At 40.4% G+C, this 25593-nt stretch overlaps 1 protein-coding gene across 3 annotated transcripts in view; it reads left to right on the plus strand.

Annotated features, from left to right (window-relative positions):
• SH3RF2 (SH3 domain containing ring finger 2) overlaps positions 1–25593 on the plus strand; it is a 170564-nt gene that overhangs the window by 94943 nt on the left and 50028 nt on the right. For all 3 annotated transcript variants that reach the window (XM_043980358.1, XM_043980357.1, XM_043980356.1), the window contains one exon: positions 17028–17087. In XM_043980358.1, the coding sequence (XP_043836293.1) occupies positions 17028–17087 (60 nt within the window). The remainder of the gene's footprint in view (positions 1–17027; positions 17088–25593) is intronic.

A 25593-nucleotide genomic window follows, 5' to 3' on the forward strand; every position in this document is an offset into this window, starting at 1 on the left:
TAGATTGAATTAATCGATCTCTAAAATACTGTCCAGATTTGTGATTTTATAAAGCTAAGAAACATAGCCCCCACCTGCTACCAGCCAGCACACACCATACAAATAAGGGTTTTAAAAAGTAAGCATACGGGCAGCTAGGTGGCGCAATGGATAAAGCACCGGCCCTGGATGCAGGAGGACCTGAATTCAAATCCAGCCTCAGACACTTACCACTTACTAGCTGTGTGACCCTGGGCAAGTCACTTAACCCTCATTGCCCTAAAAAAAAAAACATATAACAATAGCTAAAACTAAATTAAGATTAAGAATTCTGAATTTACCTCGCTCAAAAAACTTCAAATAATACCCACCCCCCAAACTCCCCCTATTCCCAGTCTCTAAGGACCAAGGACTAAATGTTTGTTTGGAGTTACTAACAGCTTTTTGGGGGGGTAGGGCAGGGAGGAAGGGAATAATCCTCAGGACATTCTGATATTCTAAAGTAAATGGAAAAACTTGATTTTACACTTGTATCCTTTCCTGGAAACCTGTAGGTTCCAGTGTTTTGGTAAAATACTTTGCAATAAGAGCTCTTTGTAAAAGTGGAAGTGATTTGTAAATTGTTTTGTGAGCTGTGTGTTTTGAGGGTTTTAGGGAATTCCTGGGCAAGCAAACTCCTACCACCAAAGCAGAACTTTACCTGCTCAGCAATTTATCTTCTTAGAGGGTTTCCTGAGAGCAGAAATTAAAACTTTCCAGACCCACCCTATATGAGTTTGAGAATTTAAAACCCTAGTCTTCTGGACCCTACCTTAACTCTATCCATACAAAGATGCTGCCTTTCACTGGCAATAGTAGCCAATGAAAGGGGATGGTAGAGGGAACCACCTACTCTGTAAAATATTTCAACTCTTTGGGAAAACAGAGGAGATTTTTAAGAGAGAGAAAGACAGATTGAGAATTATTTATCAATTTAACCAGTTATCTAATCAGAGTTCATAGTCTCCATTGGAAAGAACATCTATCACAGTCACAGCCATACAGAATTTTCCCAGACAATTTAAAGCCATTGCAGAAAAATGGTGGAGGTGGAGGTGGAGGTGGTGGTGGAGAAGGTGAGTCTAGCCTGAGTGTGTTCCACAAAGGCAATCTGAACCTGTCCTTCCCTCAGAGCTATTCTCAGGTTTACTTTGCAGAGTACTGTGGAAGAGATCCTCACCTTTATTCTTGTTGCCACTGCCCACACCCAACAGAATTTTGTAACAACAGCCCACTCTGTTCCTAAGGATAGGGAAGATGAGGCAACATCATCAAAGACGGTGGCCAAAAGGAATGTTCTGTGTAAAAGCCCCTAATCCAGGCTCCTGAGGTAAGAGAGCAGGGAGTCTGTACATTAGACACCAGGCAGAATTCCCTTAGCCACGGGGACTTTGCTGCGTAACTAAGCTAAGTTAGACTGTGTATACACACTGGAAAGCCGGTGAGTTTCCTGCACCGCATGCATTACAGAGAAACCACAAACCTGGAGAGACTCAGCGAGGTCTTCGGTGGGGAAAGCCTTTCTGGTGATGGAAGCAGATAATTAACCTTGATTCAGCAGTTCTCTCAAAAGAGGCACAGCCTTACATCATCATTTCATCCAATTAGAACTGGCATTTTACCCATTGCTGAAACCCAAAGTGAGTGGAAGATGGATCCATGTGTCACAGGGTTTATTCATTTCTTCTAGTGCCGGGGCAGAGTCAGTGCCCCTGACCTTGACCCTTCACCCTATTACTCTAGAAGTTGAATTTCAGTTCTGCTATGGGACACAAGCATTTGCCAAACAGATGGAAAGAAAATAAAGACCTTTCCAGCAGTTAAAGTGGGCCCACATTGGAATGTTCAGCCTTATAAACTAAGAGCTAACATTTATATAGCATTTTAAGGTTTTCAAAGCACTTTACATATATTATCTCATTTGATCCTCACAATCCTTTAAGCTATTATCCCATTTTACAGTTGAGAAAACTGAAGCTGAGGTAGGTCAAGTGACTTGCTTAGAGTCACAACAGTTAATAAGTGTCTGAGACAGGATTCAAATTGAGATCTTCTTGACTCCAAGCCCAGCATTCTATGCACTACACCATCTGTTTGAGCAGAAGCAATGATCATCTTCCCAAGAGACTTGAGTTGGAGTAGGTTAACTTAGGTTCCACAGATAAGTCTGTAGATAGATGTAGATAGACTTCAAGGGGGGAGAGGGGGAAATCTATGAATTTGATTGGAAAAAAGTATAGCTTTATTTTCACTGACCTCTACCTGAAATTTATAATTTCCTTCAATTATTTAAAAAGGATTCTGTAGGATTCACCAGACTCCCAAAGAAGTCCATGACATGCAAAAATGATAAGCATTCCTACTTTAGAGTGAAATCCTGCATGGCATGGGAGTTTAGGCTAAATGATCTCTCACATTACTAACAACTAGGAGACACTCTGATTCTATGCCTTTATGTTCAGATTGCTGTGGGGTTTGGGTAGGGCTGAGAGTGAATCTAATTTTGTTTAGCAAGCAGGCTGTGATGTTGTAACTGTTCCCTTTGGCATCATGAAGATCAGGCCTTGAGGTTGGGTGGGTTACTATGGCAATAGCCAGAGCAGCACCCTTCTTGAGTAAGCTGCTCCTAGGAAAACTGGGATCTCATCAAAACCCTTCACTGAATCTTCATGGGGTTTACACTATATATGAATTTGTTTTCTAAAAAATATATAGATATAGATATAGATCTTCAAAGGGAGCAGACTATGGGGAAATCCCATTTGGGGGAAAAAAAGGAAAAAAATGTTCATTTAATTTTAAATTTACAAAATAGAAAAGATAAGCTATTCATTTTCCCCTTTCCCCACCTCCAAATTATTCAACTTCAGTGGAAAATTTTACAGCTAAATGCATAATAATACACTATTTACATCTGAAAAAGAACATCTTTAAAAATGCATTTCCTGCATTTTTACTCCACTTCTGAGATTATGAGAATATGAGAGATTAATTCTCCAGACACAAAGGGCTATTTTAAGTGTGCCCTATGTTCTCAAATCAGATTAACAGGCTGGGCTATCATTTTTTTTCTCCTTCTTCCCTTCCTATGCCTTAGGCCTGATACAAGCCCCCACAAACATTGACTAGAAAAAATGCTATCCTTCCTATTCCAAAATGCCTGCTAGAGTTTACTTACTCTTGAGAGTTGCTAACTGATGATGTTCATAATTACTCTTCATTTTCAAAACCACCATGAACAATAATGGAAATATCACTTTGGGTAGTGGGTAGCGAGACAGTCTAGGCATCTGGACCCCCTAAGTTCAAGTCTCACTTTTGACACATGCTGGCACAAGGCAAGTCACTTTCCCCAAGTAATTCTAAATGGCAAAATAGTTGCAGACCTACTTGGTAAAGAGTGTTTCCTCGCTGGGGGAAATTCCCTACATGAATGAAAAGTATAAGCCTAACAAAATAAAAAAGGACATTCATGAGGGAGGAAAAGTGAATTCCCTATGTGAAAAACCAAACTGTGAGAAACCCCATTTAAAAATTTCTGGAACTGGGGCAGTTAGGTGGCACAGTGGATAGAGCACCGGCCCTGGATTCAGGAGGACCTGAGTTCAAATCTGACCTCAGACACTTAACACTTACTAGCTGTGTGACCCTGGGCAAGTCACTTAACCCCAATTGCCTCATCAAAAAAAAAAAAAAACATAAAATGAAAAAATTTCTGAAACTCAGTGTTGGAGAAGTATCAAAGGTCTTTATACATTCAAGCACTAATGGGCCAGCTCCCTAATGAAAATGGTGGTGATACTGGTGCCAAACGCTAGCCAATTATAATACAGTATAGTCAAAGGGGCAGCCCTCTAAACTCCTCCCCCACATGACCAGCCTTGGGTCTCTCTCATCATATGATCCTGATTGCTGGGGGGGGGGGGGAGAAAAGGAGCCATTAGTAAGCACCCTTCTCCCAGCTAAAATTCACCTCGAAGACATTAATTGTTCCCCGGACAACTTCAATCAGCTTTTGAGGGAGGGCCCATATTTTCCCACACCCTATACTTCCTTAAAGTCATATTCAGCACCAAGATCTTTACTGTGTGAGAGGGAACCAACAACTCCTTCTCAATAATTCTCTGCAGCTCAGCGGCAGTGATGTGTCAAAGGTTCATTTATTCTCATTCTCGCAAGAATGGGCAACCCAGTGTGCATCTGGTGGGTGCCAAGAATGGGGGCTCCCAAGCCCCATTTTAACCCCTAGTCCCTAATGCAAATGGACCCTCCCCTTTTTCATCTTTGGTCAATTACTCAAGGGTTACAATCAACTTGCAAAAACTAGTTAACTGGAACACAGTAGTCTTTTTTTTTTTTTACATATAAGGTATTTTATTTTTTCCGTTACATGTAAAGATAGTTCTCAACTTTTGTTTATACAAGCTTTACAATTTCAGATTTTTCTCCCTCCCTCCCCTCTCTCCCCCCTCCCCTAGACAGCAGGTAATCTGATATAGGTTATATCTATATATCTATATACATATACATATATATACATACACACACACATATATATCCATAATAACATTAATCCTATTTCTGCATTAATCCTGTTATAAGAGAAAAAATCAGGGCAGTAATGCAAAACCTCAAAATAGAAAAAAAATACAACAGCACCCAAAACAAAAGAAATAGTATGGTTCAGTCAGCATCTATACTCCACAGTTCTTTTTTTTTTTTTCTTGGATTTGGAGATCCTCTTCTATCATGAGTTCCCTGGAACTCTTCTGTACCATTGCATTGGTGAGAAGAATATAGTCCATCACAGTAGGTCAACACTCAATGTTGATGATACTGTGTACAATGTTCTTCTGGTTCTGCTCATCTCACTCATCATCAGCTCACGCAAGACCCTCCAGGTTTCTCTGAACTCCTCCTGCTCATCATTTCTTACAGCACAATAGTATTCCATTGTATTCATATACCACAACTTCTCCAGCCATTCTCCAATTGATGGGCACCCCCTCAACTTCCAATTCCTTGCCACCACATAAAGAGCAGCTATAAATATTTTTGTATATGTGGGTCCCTTTCCCTTTCCATGATTTCTTTGGGGAAAAGACCTAAAAGTGGAATTGCTGGGTCAAAAGTTATGCACAGCTTTATCACCCTTTGGGCATAATTCCAAATTGCTCTCCAGAATGGTTGGATCAGTTCACAGCTCCACCAACAATGCATTAGTGTTCCAATTTTCCCACAGCTTCTACAACATTTATTATCTTCTTTTTTTGTCATTTTAGCCATTCTGATAGGTGTCAGGTGGTACCTCAGAGTTGTTTTAATTTGCATCTCTTTAATCGTTAGAGATTTAGAGCATTTTTTCATATGGGAATAGATAGCTTTGGTTTCTTCATCAGAAAACTGCCTGGAACACAGTATTCTTAACCCTAATTTCCATAATTATTCTTTGGGTTCTTAGCCAAGGTGACACAGGGACATTTCTTCAATCTTCCCTTATATGGACACAGCCCAGAAGAGGACCTTATTGAGACCAGCTCAGGGCTACTTGAACCATGCAATCTTGTTTGCTGGAGGGGACGGAGGGGACTGAGACCTTTGTCCTAAAACAGGTCCAGAGGAGTATAATTTGAATGGTGACTGTTGTATCCTTGAGAGGAGACCATTCCCTTTCCTCACACTGGACAATTCTTCCCAGCAGGAGTACTGAGAAGATTCAGTCATAAGTTCATATTGTAGACTTGGGGATGGTGAGAAAGGGCAAAAGTGGGAAGAGAGATGCACCAAGGTTTGGCTACAGGCAAACTCCTAACATCTTATTTGGAAAGTTGATTGACTAGTGTAGTATGACTGTCAAAAATGGAAATTAGAGTAGTTGGGTATGACTTGCTCTTAATAAACCCATGCTCACTTGAAGTGATCACAACTTCCCTTTTTAAGTGCTAATAAAACATTCCTTTCTGGAAGCTAGGTAGTCAGAATGAGCAGGAATCAAACTCTATTATACCAGAATGTAGTTTCAAGAATCTGCCCTCTTCCTCCTTCTGAAAATTGAGACTTTTGTTCATCTCCAATCAAATGGCACCTCTCCCATTTTCCACTATTTTTCAGAAATAAGAGCTCAGCAATCATAGCTGCGTTCTTTCTGTGCCCTGGGATGTCACCATCCAGGTGTGGTGAATTGAATTCATTCAAGGCAGCTAAAGTACTCTCTTTTCAAATTCTCTGGTAACCATTATTGTTCTCTACTTCCCAAATTGAAAGTCGTTCCCCTTGATAGAGAAAATGGAAACAAAATAGGAGTTGAAAAGTTCTACCTACTCTCCATGATCCAATATCACCACCCCATTCTCCATAAACTACAACCTGATCCATTTCTTTGGTCTTCTTGCACCAAATGTAGGTTTGAAAGCCTTCCTGCCCCCCCCCATCATTATCTTTTCATCAAAAACTTCAGTCCCTTCTGGGCTTTAGAATCTTAGACATGATGCCTTTTTTTCTTTATTTTTTAATTCAACTACATTTTATTTTCATTTCTGAATTCTCTTCCTCCTGCATTCTCTTCCTGCATACATTGAGGAATTAAGAAAAATTAAACCCATTATAAATATGAATGATCAAGCAAAACAAATTCTTGCATTAGCCATGTCAAAAAAAAAAGTACTCTTCAGTCTGAACTCTGAGTCCATCACCTCTTTATCTGGAGGTGGAGAGCATGTTTCTTAAACTGAGTCATAGGAATTGTGGTTGGTCATTGTGTTGATCCAATCTGAGTTCCTTGATCTTTCAGAGGTCTTTGTCTGACCTCATTCTTACAGAAATGTGCTACTCTTTTATTTATTGATGTTCAACTACTTGCACTTGTGTGTCCTTTGAAAATCTAAGTTGGTTGATGAGTTCTTGTGGTCCTCTTTTTAGATAGCTCCTCCTTTTCTTACTCATTGGATTCAGTTGTCTGTAATCTTTCCTGAGAGCATCTCATCTCTCTTGATCTAACTTCAGTAAAAAATCATAGACCTTGGGATTGTCTCGGAAAATAGGTGGTGGGGGTCCTTAGGTATACCTCTCTTGGGAGCAGCTAGGTGGCACAGTGGATAAAGCACTGGCCCTGGATTCAGGAGGACCTGAGTTCAAATCTGGCCTCAGACACTTGACACTTACTAGCTGTGACCCTGGGCAAGTCACTTAACCCTCATTGTCCTGCCCCCCCCAAAATAATTACACCTCTCACATGCAATCCAATTAAAATAAAATAGTCTTTAATTTGGGTGCTTAGAGAAAGTGACCAAGAGGGAAGTCAAAAGATTTCACCTTAAGGGGAAGAGATGGCTTAGAGATTTTATTTCTCTGAGACATCTTCCTCTTCACTGGAAGGGAGGTCAAAGCCTTTATAAAGGATGGATTGGGTGTTGAGGGGGAGGAATGGATGGGGTCACTTGACTATGGAAAGTTACCTTTGGGGGTGGGAAAAGCTTGAATGAGGGATGGGATGGGAAAGGCTTGAATGAGGGGTGGTGGTCCTGACTTTTGGAGTTATCTCTGTCCCCAGGCAGGCGATCATCAGCCAGCAGCCATGCCTAACGGACTTATCTCCCTTACTTCTTAGGTGTGTCTGTCCTTTAGTTTCTCCAGGAGAAAAACTCTGAGTTAGGCCAAACCTATATCAGGATCCTACCTATATTTTCTTTGAACTCTTTAAAATATGTTCCCTAATATGTGACCTAATTCAAGTCACCTTCCCTTTTTTGGACCACAGATTCCTTATTTGCAAAATGAGGAATGGGGCTAGGGTGATCTCTAAAGTTGCATCCACCTCTAATACTCATTTTAATTCCATTAAAAATGCATTAAGTCCTTTCTCTATGTAGAGCATAGCAGTGGATATGAGGGAGAACCAAAATAAAGTAATCTCTGTTTTCAAAGAATTTACATTCTAGTGGATAGAGAATAAGTAAAATACACAGTAGGAAGTAGTGGAAGCAAAGAAAAGGTGCAGAGAAGGTGTTCTAGGAATTTTTAAGGAGAAAGAGAAGACTTTCAGATGGGAAGATTGGGGTTAGTCATATATAGGAAGTAGCACTGGAACTGAGCCTTGAAGGAAGGTTTAAGAGTTAAGAAATTCAGAAATGAGGAAGGAGGCCTTCTGAATATGAGGGAACACTTTGCAAATGCATGGAAGCAAGGAGATGGCATGTTGAGTTCTAGAAATAACTAGTACTCTAGTCTGCCCAGAATGTAGAGTTCTTGAAAGGGAGTAATGTGAATTAAGACTAGAAAGGCAGGCTGGAGCCAGATCATAAGGGATTTGTATTTTGTCTTAGAGATACTAAGGAGCCACTGAAGATTTTTTTTTTAAAGAAGGGAGCAATATTATCAGGCATGTGCCTTAGAAAGATAATTTTATGTGAAGGCTGGATTGGAGAGTGTGAGAAATATCACTCCAATAACTTCTGGAACTGAGCATTGGTGATGTGTCAATGACTCATTTATTGTCATTCTCACGAGAATGGGCCACCCCTTGTCCAGCTGGTGGGTGACCAAAAATGGAGGCTCACAGACCTACTTTTAACTCCTAATCCCTAACTCGAATGGCCCCTCCCCTTTTTTACCATTATTTGGATTACTCAAGGGTTACAATCTACGCACAAGAAGTAGCTAACCCGAACGCAGTATTTCTTAGCTAATGGGGGAGATGATACAGGGACAATTCTTCAATTCCTCCCTTATATGGACACAGCTCAGGAGCAGACCTAATCTAGACCAGCTCAGGGTTTCCCAGAACCATGTGATTTTGTTGGGAGGAGGGGAGACCTTTTTCCTCAAGTAGGTATTGAGAGGAGACCAATCCTCGTTTCCTTACAGAGGAAGACACTGAAAGCAGAGACCAATTAGGATGGCACAGCGGCAATGCAGAAAAGTGGTGATAAGGACCTGAACTAGTGCCATGGCCTTGTGAGAGGATGAAAAGAGATGCTGTAGAAGTAGAATTGATAGGATTTGCCAGTTGATTTGTTATGAAGTTTGAATGAAAGGGAAGAATAAAAGATGATCAGAGGGTTTTAAACCTGGCTGATGAGAATGGGAGTACCCTCAAAGAAAGGAGCAAAATTGGATGAGTGACAGGTTCATTCTGGGACATGTTAAATTTGAAGTGCCACTAGAATATTCTAGGATATTCAGGTAGAGATGTCCAACTGGAAGTTAGAAATGTGGAGCCAGAATTCAGGAGAGAGATTAAAGCTGGATTAAAGTCATCAGCATAGCAGTGAACATTGAACCCACAGGAACCTATTTCAAAATAAAGGGAATGAATGGGTAGATGAATGAATGGGAGGAAAAAAGTAATTTATTAAGTGCTAATAAGTGCCAAGCTTTGTACCAAGCTTAGGGGATACAAAGACAAACAAGCCAAATAGTCCCCACTTTCAACAAGCTTAAATCCTAACAGGGAAGCAGTTCTTAGGACCTTTGTACTCTTAAAAATTATTGAAGACCTCAAAGAGCTTTTGATTATGTGGGTTACATATATATATATATATATATATACACATACATACATATATATACACATACATACATACATATATATACATATACATATATAAACATTTACTATATCAGAAATCAAAACAGATGTGTTTAAAATATGAATTTATTAATTCACTTAAAATAATAACAATAAATTCATCACATATTGACATAAATAACATTTTTATGAAAATAACTATATTCTCCAAAACAAAAAGAAAATTAAGGAATGGCATTGTTTTATATATTTTTGCCAATCTTTAATGACTGCCTTAATGGAAGACAACCAGATTGTCATGTAGGCTTCTGCTTTCAATGTTTTGCAATATACTGTTTTGGTTGAAGTATATAAAGACAATCCAGCTTCACACAGATATGTAGGTAAGAAAGGAAGAGTATTTTAAAAGGTAAATAACATCTTAGTATTTTTATGAAATAATAACCTCACAGGCTGCCTGAAAGGTGGGGACTCCCTGGGGTCCACAGACCACACACTTTGAGAGCAATTCTAATAGAACATCATGACACTTATTTGGTAGCCCAAGTGTAGTCAGCGGTGGAGGCTGGGGAATAGGTAGCATAACATGGAAATGGCTAGAAAATGGTGTGAAGGACCTGAGAACAAGGCAAGATAGCAAATACAGCATAGAGAGATCATAGGATCATAGATTTAGAGTTTGAAGGAACCTTAGAAATTATCTCTTACCCTCTCATTTTATAGATGAAAATCCCAAAACTATAAGTGCCTGAGGCAAAGTCAAACTTTGTTCTTCCTGATTCCAAATCCAACACTCTTGAGAGAAAAGAGCCTAGGACATCCATGGGGGATTACTCGGGGAAATATTCATCTAGCTTAGGTGACAGACAGATATTCATGGGATTGTAGATGTAGAACCGGAAGAGACCTAAAAAGTCATTTAGTCCACCTCTGTCATCTTACTGAGGTTCCAGAGATTGTGACATACTCAAGGTCAGGGTCGGGCTTTGACCCCAGTTCTAAAATGAATGACTAACCCAAAAAAAGACCCTCAGAAGGAGAACAAAAGAAAGCAATGTCATAGAATCCAAGGGAGTGAAAAATATCCAGGAAAGGGGGAGAGGGGATTATTCAATAGTGTCAAAGCCAAAGAAAGGTAAAAAAAATGGGAACTGAGAGGCCACCGGATTTATTATTAATTAATAATTGGCAACCATTGAAAAGGTAATTTTAGTAAAGAAGTGAAGTGAAAAGATAGGCTGCACAAGAATGAGAAGTGAGAAGGTAATAAGGAAGAAGAAATAACAAGTCTAGGTCATTCTTCCTAAGAGTTTGGAAAGAAAATAAGGTATAGGTGAATGGCATGGTCAAAGGAAGTATTTTTAAGGATAGAAGAGACCTTAGGATGCTTATAGCTGTTGGAGAAAGAGATGGAAATTGAAAGTAAAGAGAAGGGGGAAGGTGTGGGGGAAGGCAGAAATGATTAATGAGGCAAGCTACCAAAGGAGGCAGTAAAGAATGGGATCAGGGACAAAAGTAGAGGGATTGATCTTGTCAAGGAGAAGGACCACCTCATCCTATGGGACTGGAGCTGAGGAAGGGAGGAAAGGTGAAGATATAGAAAGGGTTTGAGGTGTAGAGCCAGGGAAAGGGAGGAGTTCATGATGGATGGCCTCAATTTTCTCAGTAAACTAGAAGGCAGGGTCATTTACTGGGGGTCAGGGAGAAGGAAGATGAGGGGTGGCATTTAGAGTTTGGGGAGTGGAGGAAGTTTAGAACAGATGCTGTTCAAAATATGAGCCAATAAGAGGTTTTAGGAAAATCAAAGTCCTCAAGTATAAGAGCAAAGAATGAGTCTGTGAACCAAGTGATGAATTAATGAAGGAAAAGAGGAGAGGGACCTGGAGGTCAATAGATGACAGCAGGAAGGACTTGGTTAGGTTGATAAAGATAAATAAAATGTTTTTCAAAGGAGGGTAGGTTCCTGAGGGATGGTGGCAGGAAGCTTTAGAATAACAATAGCAGGGGCAGCTAGGTGGGTGCAGTGGATAAAGCACTGGCCCTGGATTCAGGAGGACCTGAGTTCAAATCCGGCTTGAGACACTTGACACTTACTTGCTGTGTGACCATGGGCAAGTCACTTAACCCTCACTTCCCTGCAAACCAAACCAAAAAAAAAAAAAAAGAATAACAATAGCAATAATGATAATAACAAGCTAGCAGTTATACATTACTTTAAGGTTTGCAAAATACTTTATAAATATCTCATTTTATCCTCATAACAATCCTGGAAGGTAGGTGCTATTAAGTATTCCCATTTTGCAAATGAAAAAACTGAGGCAGAGATCAAAAGACATGCCCATGGTCAAATGGCTAGAATTTATGTGTCTGAAATTGGATTTGAACTCATCTTCCCAACCCAAGGTCCAGCACTGTACCACACATCTGCATTGTTAGAAGTGACAATGGGGAAGAAGGAGTATGCCAACTTCTCTCAACCAAGTAGGAGAAATAAGAGAAAGAGCACCCAACACTGGAGCTAGTGGTAAGGAATGAGTTGCCTTCGGAAGAAAGCCAAGTCAGTCAGTCCTAGAAAAAGAAAAGTGTGAAAGGAAGAAAAAAAATAGGTGGTAACACCTGGGCTGGATTTTGAAGGGAACTAGGGCATCTGAGAAGTGCAGGTTAGGAGAGAGAGAGCATTTCAAGCATTGGAACAACCTAGACAAAGGCATGGAAGCATGAGATGGAATATTATGTATCACTTTTTCTTCGAACCATATTTGTCATCTCCGCTATTAGAATGTGAGTTCCTTGAAAGCAAGGACAGGCTTACCTTTCTATTTGTATCATCAGTGTTTAGCACAGTGCTTTGAACATAGCAAGTGCTTAATTAAATATTTTATTCTTTCCTCCCTCCCTCTTCTTCCTTTCCTTCCTTCCTCCCTCCCTCCCTTCCTTCCTTTCCTCCTTCTTTCCTTTATTCCTCCATGTATGGGACACAAGTAGGTAAGTTTGGCTGGAAGAGAAATAATACAGTGGAAAGACAGAATGAAACCAGATTGAAAAGAACTTAAAATGCCCCAGGGATTTTACACTCTTTTCAATGGGGAGCCATTGAAGCTTCTTAAGCAGGAAATGATATGGTCAGACTTTTGTTTTAGTTCTTGTTTTTTAGAGGAAGCCAGCAACCCAGCAGATAAAGTGCTAGACCTGAAGTCAGAAGACCTGGGTTCAAATCCAGCCTCAGACAGTGACTAGCTATGAGGCCCTGGGCAAGTAACTTTAACCTCTGTCTGCCTTAGTTTCTTCAGCTGTAAAATTGGGGTAATAATAACACCTACCTCACAAGGGTTGTTGGAAGGATCAAATGAGATAATTTCTGCAAAAGCGCTTAGCGTAGTGCCAGGCACCTAGTAAGTGCCATTTCTTTAGGGCTGTCATTTTGCCAGCTATTTGGAGTAATGGAATGCAAATTCCTTGAGCATAGGGACTTCCATTTTTGCCTTTGTGTTCCCAGTGCTTTATGAATGCTTATTGACTGATGGATTGGAGGGAAGAAAACAAGGAGACCAACAAAGAGGTCGTTGGGATAGTACAGATGAGAAGTGATGAAAGCCTGAATGAGTAAAGAGAAGGGGATGGATTTGAATAAATAAAGATGTTATAGAGATAGAATCAACAAGACTTGGAAACTGATTGAATATGAAAAGTCAGGAAGAGTGAATTGTTGAGGAAGATTCCGGTTGTGAACCAGGGTGACTGGAATAATGGTGTTTCCCTTGACAGATATGGGAAAATTAGGAGAATGAATGGATTTAGGAAGAGAGATAATGAATTCCCTTTTGGACATAATGAGTTTGAGAGGCCAGATGGAGAGTGGAGCTCAGGAGAAAGATAAGGGCATTATAAAGTTGGAAATATGTAGAGTTGGGAATCATTTGCATAGATATAATAACTAATGTCACTGGAGATGAAGTCACAGTCAGAGGAAGTATGAATAGAAGAGGACACAAGCCACAGCCTTGGGGAATGCTCAGGTAGGAAAGTAGACATGAATGATAACATAGAAGAAAAGACTGAGAAGGACCAATCACATAGGTAAAAGGAGACCTAAGAAAAAGAAGTATTGTAAAATCCAAGTAGGAGAGAATATTCAGGAGAAAGATATGGTCAACAGTAGTAAATGATACATAGAGGCTGAGAAGAATGAAGACTGAGTAAAGCTAACAAGAATTAACACTTAAGAGATCACTAGTAACTTTGGAAAGAATAGCTTTCACTAAGTGACCCTCAGTTTTAGAGGTTTCATAGTTCTCTGGCAGTGATTTGATGGGGTAGAGTAGCTTGAGTAAAATGAGAAAGGAGATTTAGACACTGTTAGATACACACACACACACACACACACACACACACATATACACATATATATACATGTAACTGCATAAGCCCTGGTTTCCTATGGTCCAAGTTCAATCATAAATACTTCCCAATAATCATTACTCCATGGCTCATTTTCCCCCCAGAAGTCTCCAAGAGAACATCAGAATCTTATTTGTGTTTTGCAAAGATCCCATGCCCTACAAGCAACTGATGCCCCTAAGGAATTAACATAGTATATATCTATTAAAAGGTGTTTGAGTCGGGCAGCTAGATGGCGCAGTGGATAGAGCACCGGCCCTGGAGTCAGGAGTACCTGAGTTCAAATCCAGCCTCAGACACTTAACACTTACTAGCTGTGTGACCCTGGGCAAGTCACTTAACCCCAATTGCCTCACTAAAAAAAAAAAAAAAGGTGTCTGAGCAACAGAAAAGGAACTACTATCCTAGTCCCTAATCCCAGTTAGCAAGAAAATTGTAATAATTCTCCTTATAGTATGTACTGTTCCTCTTCAACAACCCCTCCCCCCAATTTAATCCCACATTCCTACCAAACTTGAGGAGCTAACTACTCAGTTCCCCACCTCATGCACTTGTCTGAGGGCCAGTCTAGTTTCAGATTCCCTCTTCCTTGTCTTTTGGGTCTATTCTTCATTTGTTCTAACATCCACTGCCATTATCCCAGCCCTAGGCTGCCACTACCACCACCATCTTTCAGTATGTTCCTGTAGATATCAAATTTTTTTTTTTTTTTTAGTGAGGCAATTGGGGTTAAGTGACTTGCCCAGAGTCACACAGCTAGTAAGTGTTAAGTGTCTGAGGCCGGATCTGAACTCAAGTACTCCTGACTCCAGGGCCGGTGCTCTATCCACTGCGCCACCTAGCTGCCCCGATATCAAATTGACTTGGGAAACCCTCACATTTGTCCAGCATTTGCTGCTTCCATATGCAGTTGCCAACTCATGTTCTTCATCCCCACCATAATTCTGGCGGCCCAATCTATCTTCCATGAGGCTCTCTCTGCTGGCAATCCCTGTTCAATGGCTTTTTAGGCACCTGGGCCCCAGGGTTTTCTTCTATTCTGTGCACAGGAAAGGCCGAAGGACTTCCCAGATCTCCTTAGAACTGTTAAAATTCTTTAATCCTGAATCCTCTTCCTTTAGGCCCTTTACTAACACACACACACACACACACAAACACACCAGCACATGCACATTCATCAACACACCTTCTGTGGTTCTTTGAAAGCTTTTATTACCTAAATCTTAACAATGTGACCTTGAGCAAGTCGCTTAGTTCTTATGTTCTGTATATCCTTAGGTAAATCACTTAAATTCATGTCTATAATATGAAGATTGGACAGTTGATCTGTCAGGTGTTTCCTAACTCTAAACATAGATATTTATATGGGAATGAGGCTTCAAAAGAAGAGGCAGAGGGATACCTAAGATAAACCGCCAACCAATAGATCTCTAACTTTCCCAAAGACTAACCTTGGAAGCTTTACAGATTTGAGACTTGCTTAATAGCTTCCCTCTGCTTAATGATCTGGTACCTCCTTTAAAAAGAAATACCTGGACTTCTCAGGACTTCAGCCTGAGAAGGGCCACTCCTACAAAAGTGAAACTTCTCACCCATATATGGAAGAAATGTGTACCCATCAGAGCTATATTCCCAAACCCAATTCCAATGGATGAAAGGTGAGCAACCTACCCTCAGGGCTGGCAGAGAAGGGACTGTTGGAAGATAAGTAAGAAGCAACAAGGTGTCAGCCATAGCAAAGGCTGTAGCATTCACAGTGACCCGCCTAAGGAGGGAAGAAAAGGAAGCCGCTAGCCTCTGGAGAAAATGTGTAGTCAAGGTCCTAACACTGAAAGATGGGGAAGATGAGAATCAAAGGAAGACCTAAAAAGGAAATTGAAGGGGGTAGCTAGGTGGCCCTGTGGATAAAGCACCGACCCTGGATTCAGGAGTACCTGAGTTCAAATCCAGCCTCGGACACTTGACACTTACTAGCTGTGTGACCCTGGGCAAGTCACTTAACCCCCATTGCCCTGCAAATAAATGAATAAATAAATAAATAATGAGAGAACTCATTGTTAAAAAAAAAAAAAAAAAGGAAATTGAACAGAAAGTCTCCATAGACCATCATAAAATCCAGTTGTACCTCTGACTGAGTTCTTCTCATTGACTCCTGGAAGGAGAGATTATGCTGGAGAACAGAGCCTTGAAATAGATTAGCGTCAATAAACAAAACAAAGCCCTACATATAATTCATTAAAAACAAACAAACATCTGCTAGGTGAGTGACAACTATTTTAGTTGGTAAACTAAACGGGGTCATAGAAAAGTTTTCTTGGGGGGGTGGAGTACAGAAGAATGACAGTGGGTGTGGTAACACCTAGGTTTATTCATCATTTGAAATCATTCCCTCCTTCTTTCCCTCCCTCTCTTCCTTAAGCTCTTGCCAAGTCTGAATTTCACAGAGCCAAAACCAAGCCCAACACCCTGCCCCATGTTTCTAGTTAATGAATGCAAGAACACTTCACCATAAAATTATTTGGATATCTAGGGTTACGAAATCTTTGGGATAATTGACAGATAACTAGGAGCAGGTGAAACCTTTCTATCCTTGGCCTGTTAGAGAAGAGAAACCTTCTCTTTCAAAGACACATAAGATGGGGTTTGAAAGACTCTCTTAAGCCTTTCTTGTTCTTCTGGGAGACCTGTAATTTTTAAATTGTCTCTCCATTTCCTGTCTTTCAGATCAGTGTTTTTCTTGTATGAAAATCACATGTTCTTTTAAGGTTATTGCTTTTTGCATCAGTTATTGCAGTTTGTCCTTTACTTCTGTGTATTTACCTAAGGATATATAAAACATAAGAGCTAAGTGACTTGCTCAAGGTCACATTGTTAAGACTTGGGTAATAAAAACTTTCAAAGAACCACAGAAGGTGTTGATGAATGTGCATGTGCTGCTGTGTTTGTGTGTGTGTATGTGTGTATGTATTGGTAAAGGGCTTAAACACTTATTCTTTCTTTTATTTCCTTGGCTAAGTTGCTGTTTTTGCTGTGCAGGACATAAATTCTGCTTTCATAACTCTTATTTCTCTTTTAAACTATTCAGGAACATCCTGCTGTGGTTCCATGCTCTCTTGGGAATCCACAGTGCCCTCTGCCTCATCAGGTATTGATTCATTTTCCTCTGTCTTGCAATATTTATTCATAGATTATTGACTTGCTTAGCTGATATGGAGACTGGTTTCCCTTCTGTTATTAATATCCTCCCTGGTGTTTGTCTACATTTACTCAGTCTTTAACTGGTTTGTTTGTTTGGTTTTTTTAAAACCCAAGATTTTCAGTAATTTCATATATTTTCCCTTATTGCTCATTTTTAGACTCCTTCTTATTTTATTGCTATCTCCCTGGGGACTAAAACTCAAAGCTCTATTGGCCTCCTCCCACATGAAAGTATTCATATTTACAGGCCTTGGTGTCAGCTTCAAATGTCTTTGGAGAGACAGATCTGGCCTCAGCTGGATACCAGTCCCCTTTCCTCAGGCTTACCTGTGGAACACCACACATACTGGCATTTTATCCCAGTTCCCTCTGTTCCCCAATTTTCTAACTAAGTATTGTTGTAATACAAAGCACAGACACACTGAAGTCCCAGACAGAGAAAACTTCTGCCTCTTGGTTTTCTGTAGCACTGGGAGGTGTGGAAGACATAGCTGAGTTCTGTTGCAAGCCCATGAGTTGGTTTGTGCAGTCTTGCACAACTTGGTGTTGACTTGGGTGTTAGTCCATGAAGGAGAAGGTGCTGAGTGAGCACATTTTGGGTTAGAAATTAACCTTTTCTGCTATTAGTTCAGGATTTGTTTATGTTTTTATTTTACCTCATTAGAGTTCTCAGTGTATTAGAGCAGGTGTTTTGCTGCCTGCAACAGTCTACCTGGGGCTGTATCAGGAAGCCAATAAGTGTCTAAGGCTGGATTTGAACTCGGGAAGATAATTTCAAATACTAATACTGAAAAATACTTTATAAATATAAAGGATTATTATTAAATTACTTGTGACTCATTCCACTCGGCTAACTTGTGTGATCCCCCTGCTTAATTCAGCCTCTTGATTCATGTCTGTAACTTTTTAATTTCGACATTTTTCCAACAGACCAAGTGGGTAACCAAAGCTATGCTTCTTAATTTTTCTGCTCCTTTGAATTCTCATCTGTATCACAGTCTATGATACCTTCCTTATATAGCCCCAGGTCATCTAATTACTTTGTTGATTTAGAGTCAAAGTTACCAGCTTAGGGAGCAGGTAGGTGGCACAGTGGATAAAGCATTGGCCCAGGATTCAGGAGGACCTGAGTTCAAATCTAGCCTCAGACACTTGACACTTACTAGCTATTTGACCCTGGGCAAGTCACTTAACCCTCATTGCCCTGCAAAGAAAATTAAAAAAAAAAAAGTTACCAGCTTAAAAGTCAGGAGCCCTGGTACAAATCCTGACTCCCCTAATTACAACCTTGAACAAATCACCTAATTTCTCTGGATGAGACTTTCTTATTTGTAAAATGAGGAATTAAAATTACATAGCCTCCTTAAGTTCCCATTTAGTTCTAAATCTACAATCTTATGGTCGATAACTTGGAATCCCTTAGATTCCATAAAATGGATCATTTGGGTATTTTAGAGTTCACTTCTATGTGATCCACCTTTTTCCAAAAAGTGGTGAAGAAGTCCAAGAAGGCTTGATCAGGCAACTAAGAGAGGAAAAAGAAAGGAAAAACAATGTTGTAGAAACCAAGATGTGACCATCAAGAAGAATAAGAATGGGGATAGGTCAACAATGGCAGCTGAGGACTGAGGCAGATATGGACTGAGAAAAGGCCACTTTATTTGGTAGAGGTCAGGAGAGGCCACTTTATTTGGTATTTGGTAAGAGGTCAGGAGAAAACAATTTCAGTAGAGAGGGAAGAATAGAAGCCTGATTGCAAGGGGATAAGGAATGAGTAAATGGCAAGGCAGTGAGGACAAGAGAATATAGTGTACTCTTTCTAGAACTCTAGCTGTGAAGAAAAGGAAAACTAAAGAACAATAGCTTAAAGAGGATAGCAAAGTCAGGAAAAGAGACTTTTAGAATAAAGGAGACCTCAGTATATTTGTAGGCTGAAAGGATGAAAAAAAGTATAGAGAGACAGAGAAACAGAGACCAAGAGAGAGTGTTGACAAATGATCGGTGAACTGGGCCCCAGAGGAGTCAGGCAATCGATAAATAAGTATTTTTTAAGCACTTACTATATGCTAAGTGCTGGAGATACAAAGAGGAAAAAATTGACCTTGTCTTCAAAGGAGCTTACAGTCTAATGGGGGAGACAACATGCAAACAATGCATACAAAGCAAGGCATATACAGGATAAGTAGAAAATAATTAACTAAGAGAAGGCACTAGAATTAAGAAGGGCTAGGGAAAGCTTCCAGTAAAAGGTGGAATTTTAATTGAGACTTAAAGGAAGGAAGGGAAGTCAGTAGGCAGAGCTAAGGAAGGAGAGCATTCCGGGCATGGAGGTCAGCCAGAGAAAATTCCTGGAGCTGAGAGATGTGTCTTGTTCAAGGAATAGCCTGGAGAGCAGTGACACTGGACTGAAGAGTGGGGAGTAGGGTGTAAGAAGACTGAAAGGCAATCTGAGAGAGGGGGAGGCATTAGCAACTGCAGGGACCAGGAAAAGCCCCCTGCAGAAGGTGGGATTTGAGTGGAACTTTGAAAGAGAATCAGGAAATTAACAGAGTTAAGGAAGAAAAGCATTCCAAGTGTAGGGAGATCCAGGGGTATGCTGGAGGCAGCTCATGCCAGCTAGCAGGAGTCAATTGTTAAATTTTCAATGTGAGTGCTTACACCTTAGAAATCAGCAAATGCTACAAATCAAAGCTTGACTTATATGTTGATTGTCTAGACCTAAGAAAGTGATGGAGGAAAATGTGAATAATGCAGATTAAACTCAAAAATGTTTTTTTTTTTCTTTTTGGAAAGCATTATTAAACATTTCTCAGTACACTCCTGGCAGGATACCAATGAAAAGGCACGGAGACAGGAAATGGAATGTTAAAAGCAAGAAATATTAAGTGGGCCAATTTTGCTAGATCACAGAATATGTAGAGGGTGGCAAAGTGGAAGAAGATTGATAAAGGTAGAAAGGGGCTTGGTTAACAAAAGCTTTCAGTGTCAGAGGAGTTTATATTTGATACTGGGGGCAATAAGGAGCCACTAGAGCAAGGGTCACTCTCAGATATAAGCTTTAGAAAAATAACCATGGCAGCTTAGTGGAGGAAGGATGGATGGATTGGAGTGGAGATTTACTTGAAGCTGGGAGATCAATTAGAAGGCTATTGCAGGGGCAGCTAGATGGCGAAGTGGATAGAGCACCGGCCCTGGAGTCAGGAGTACCTGAGTTCAAATCCGGCCTCAGACATTTAACACTTACTAGCTGTGTGACCCTGGGCAAGTCACTTAACCCCAATTGCCTCACTAAAAAAACAAACAAACAAACAAACAAAAAAAAGAAGGCTATTGCAATAGTCCAGGGGAGAGGCAATAGAGCTTATGCTATGATGGTGCCTGTGTGAGTAAAGAGAAGGGGATCTATGAGAGATGTTGTAAAGGTAGAAACAACATGATTTGGCAAAGGATTGGAGATGTAGAATTCATGTAAATGAAGAGCTGAGGATGACACTGAGGTTACAAGCCTGGGAGACTAGGAGAATTGTGGGTATCACTAAAGTAAAGCATGAAATGAAGGGCACAGTGAGGGAGGGGTGGCCTTAGCCAAGTAAAGGAGGGAAGAAAAAGATGGAGTGAAGGAAGTTTTCAATGGTTTTGAGGTTCTGGAGGAAGGGATATGAGAGAGCTCATGATAGATGGCCTCAGTCTTCTTCAGAAACCAAATCATCTACCAAGGAACTAGCATCAGGAACTTGAGGAAAGAGGGTCTCACAATTCACAGATTTTATTAATTTTTTTTTTTGGTGAGGCAATTGGGGTTAAATGACTTGCCCAAGGTCACACAGCTAGTAAGTGTCAAATGTCTGAGGCCGAATTTGAACTCAGGTCTTCCTGACTCCAAGGCCGGTGCCCTATCCACTGTGCCACCTAGCTGCCCCACACAGATATTTTTTTTCAGAATTGAAAGGAATCTCAGAGGCTGTCTAGTCCAACCTATACCTGATAAAATAATTCCTTCTATAATATTCTCAACAAGTACTTGCTCAGGGGCAGCTAGGTGCTACAGTAGATAGAGCACCAACCCTGGAGTTAGGAGTACCTGAGTTCAAATTCAGCTTCAGATGCTAGACAAGTCACTTAACCCCATTGCCTCCAAAACAAAAATAGGCCTTTGTTTGAATGCCTCAAGTGAGAGGGAACCCCATTAACTCCCAAGGTAGCTCTTTCACTTTGGTATAACTCCAGTTGTTAAGAAGTTTTTTCCTTAGACTGGACCTAAATTTGGTTCCTTGGTTCCTCCCATTGTTTCTGGTTCTGCCCTGTGGGAGAACCTTCTTGTACATAATCATCACCCTTATAAACAGAAGGTTCCTCATAGTTACTATGTCGAGCATGAAAAAGAGTTAGAGATAAATGGTAGGCTCAGTTGGAGTTAGAGTGGATGAAATCTAGTCTGCAGTTTCACAACTTCTAGGATCATTCAGAGGCAGCAGCCTAGGAGTAAGAGTAGAGAGGGTCAATATAATGATGGCCCAGGGTTAGGCATTAGCAAGAATAATAGAAGAACAAAGGGGAAAAGGATTCCAGGATAAAGAAGGGGCCTTGTTGGAATGGCTTACTATAGCATCAGCATTCTCTTTCCATGCATCATCCTTTAACTTTCAGCTCAAGAAATAAACCCCATCACCACACCACCTACTCATACTCTAATTTCCAAGGAGAATGGGACTTCCGATGAAGACTTCATCATGAGATGGTTGTAAGCATGGAACTGTTGTTTGATCAAACACTACCAATTTGGGGAATGGCTTTGAATGGAAAATATGAGGGTCAGGGACCCATTAACAGCAGGACAGAAAATACAATTGCATGGCGGACTGAAAGGGGGTTGCCAGAAGGGTAGTTCAGAGGAAGCCACAGAATACAAAAAATAGTCCCAGGAAGGAGTCTGGTATCCCTGTACAAGGGCCCAGCAGCCCACAGTTGAATTTTTTTTAGAAGGAGATTTAGACAAGGAGTCAAAAGCTGGCTTTATAATGCCCCAAAGATAGAAGCCACCATGTTTAACCCCAGTCCAGCACAATCCCATTTATTGCCAATCCTTTCCCACACCTCCTCCTCTAGTAACAGTAGGGCTTCTTCTTGACCTTTTTTGTGTCATAGACCCCTTTCACAGTCTGGTGAAACCTATCGACTCTTACAGTACTATTTTTATTTTTTTTTTTTTAGTGAGGCAATTGGGGTTAAGTGACTTGCCCAGGGTCACACAGCTAGTAAGTGTTAAGTGTCTGAGGCCAGATTTGAACTCAGGAACTCCTGAATCCAGGGCCAGTGCTCTATCCACTGCACCACCTAGCTGCCCCTACAATACTATTTTTAAATAAGTAAAATTAAATGCACTGTATTGCAAAGGAAACCAGTTGTATTGGAATGTGATTATCAACATTAAAAACAAAAAAACTTCACAGTCCACAGATTAAGAGCCCTTGGCATTTTAATCTTTCTCCCACTAATAGTAAGGTTTCCCTCCTATATGCTACTTGAGGATTTGCTGAGGACCTGGATTGAAACCATGTGGGCCAATGGATAGACATTTTTGTTTTAGTCCTCTAATCTAAAATCAAACATAAAGTTTTAGGCTAGAAAAATTCCAAGCCATTCTTCAATTTCCAGGAATGGAAGATTCTCTCTTTCCTGTCCCTCTTTCTTTTCCCTACCCTTTCCCCCAAAAGTACAAAAAGACTACCGATCATTCCCCAAAAGCCTGATGCTAAACACCTTCTGGGAAATTGCACCCCTATCTCTTAATTATTCATTCTGTTTTTCCTCTATTAACAGCCATAAATCAGGTATACTAACAGGGTGAATGTCCTAAGTGTCATATTTTCTCCTATAATTTAATTTTTTTCTCAGCTATTTTAACGCCAAAGTAAAAAGAGAGAGCAGAGCATGAGTTATCCAACAGCTGGTAAACCTAGAATATATCATTATCAGTGCCTACAGTCTTGGAGGCTTGAAAAGAGCACCTGAAGATGTGTGAAAAGTAGCTCACCCTACTATTTACTTTCATCAAACTTGATTTAATTAAACACCATTTTACAGGGCTTGACTGCTCTTACCAAACCTTCAGAAGTTCAGAATTATAGCTTTTGATCAGGAATGCCCACTGTGGAAAAATAACACTGAGAAAGAAGGAAAATTTCTTCCACAAAATCAACATCAGAGGGGTGCAGAATATGCAAAGCTGTCTGTTGATAATAAGCAAAATGCAAAGGAGTCTTTACATCATTGCATTTGCTGTGTCCCTTAGCTCTTCTGATGGATGTTTTATGAGTTCTGTCTGTGAGGCCCCATCCTGACAGTTCACAATACCCCCCTTATTGGGAAAGATAGATTAGTTCCCTTTCTCCGAGAATGTTTTTACTCTCGGCAAACAAACATCACTTGTCTGCTCCTGGCTCATAAAGAAGGAGGGGGGCAGGCTGGAGAAGGGGGTAGCTTGAGGACTCTGCTGGCAGTGAGACAGACACTGATAGGAAGGGTGATCAATGTGGCAGCTTTGGGGTGATGACCTCATCTAGAAGTTGCCTTTTCCACAGGGAGGAAAAAAAGAAAGAGAAAAAGAATGAACTTTATACTTGGCTTGTTGCTCAGACTACTATCTATAAAGTTAGTGATAGCTGCAGTCATAGCAAACAGTGTGAATATAATAATACCTTTATGCAGAATTTTTCATCTGAGGATGTCAAAGCCACTTCCTATGAACAGTCTCATTTATCACTGTAACAGTGAGATCAGGAAAAGGGGATGTTAACATCATGGAACCAGGAACAAATCCTGGACTAGGAGTCAGAACTCCTGGGTTTTAGCTCCAGCTAGTGATTTGAGTCTTACATTACCTGTCTGGAGAATGAGTGCTTTGGGCATTTTTTCTTCTTTCTTTCCTTTCTTCTTTCTTTCTTCCTTTCTTCCTCCTTCCCTCCCTCCCTCCTTCCTTTCCTCCATCCCTTTCTTTCTTTTCCTTCCTTCCTTCCTTCCTTCCTTCCTTCTTCCCTCCTTCCCTTCTGCCTTTTCTTCTTTCTATCGAACTCACTATTTCAAGTCCTGCCTCAGATAGTATCTATGTAACCCTAGGCAAGTCACTTAGTCTATCTCAGCATTAGTTTCCTCATCTATCAAAGATGGTTAATAATAACACCTAACTGGCAGGGTTGTTATAAGGATCCAATGGGATAATATTGATAAAACACTATGTAAATTTTCAAGGACTATATAAATATCAGCCATTACTATTATTCCATCACTGTAGGGAACTACTAGTGAAAAACTAATACCAGTGCAGATTAGCACGTCTCTACAAATTACAATCTTCAATTGCCAGGGGCCCTAGTGCCCCGGTGATTTATTCAGGTTCATACAGCTAAAGTGTGTCAGAACTGAGGCTTGAATCTAGGTCTTCCTGACTTAAAGCCAACTCTTCAAAACATCATGCTGATCTATACTCTGGATATAATATGCTCTGGTACTTAATAAATGCTTGCTGAATTGAAGTGAAGAGAATTTTGTAGTGGAGTGTAACCTTGGATGAGTTGCATGTTTCGTGATGGTTGGGATCAATGCTTTGATCAAATTCTCTGAACATCTTCCCATTGGCTGGAGTCCATCCATAGATATCTCACTCTTATAGAATCCATCCATCCATCCGAGATCATCTATTAAACATCTACTATATATAACGACTGTGTATTGACTATCCAGAGATAATAATGAAACAGTCCCTTCCTTTAAGTCCCTTACTTTCTATTGGAGAAGAAAAGTTGTATATACATAAGTACATGCAAAATGTCCTTCAAGGGGCAACTGGGCCTGGATTCAAGAGGACATGAGTTCAAATCTGGCCTCAGACACTTGAGACTTACTAGCTGTGTGACCCTGGACAAGTCACTTAACCCCCATTGCCCTGGAAAAAAAAATGTCCTTCAAAACTCACCTCAACCAACAAATACTTGTTAAGTGTCTACTCTGTGCTAGCCCTGATAAAACAAAGACATGAACACAGTTAAGGAAATACAGAATATATATAAAGGAAGTACAAAGCTATTTGAGGAAGAAGGAGAGGCACTAGCATCTTGGAGGCATCAGGAAAGACCACGCATAGGAAGCAGTACTTCATCTTTATTTTTTGGTGAGGCAATTGGGGTTAAGTGACTTGCCCAGGGTCACACAGCCAGTAAGTGACGGATTTGAACTCAGGTCCTCCTGACTCCAGGGCTGGTACTCTATCCACTGCACCACCTAGCTACCCCTCATCTGATTTTTTTTAAGGAAGTTAGGAATCCTAAAAGATAAAAATTAAGATGTTCATTTCAGGCATGTGGGAATGATAGCCTGTGTACAGATGTGGTAGATGGGACAAGTAGGACCGATTGTCTGGAGAACAGGGATGTGCGAAAATGAATGATGTGTTTATG

Source organism: Dromiciops gliroides, chromosome 2 (assembly GCF_019393635.1).
Source record: "Dromiciops gliroides isolate mDroGli1 chromosome 2, mDroGli1.pri, whole genome shotgun sequence".
NCBI lineage: Eukaryota > Metazoa > Chordata > Mammalia > Microbiotheria > Microbiotheriidae > Dromiciops > Dromiciops gliroides.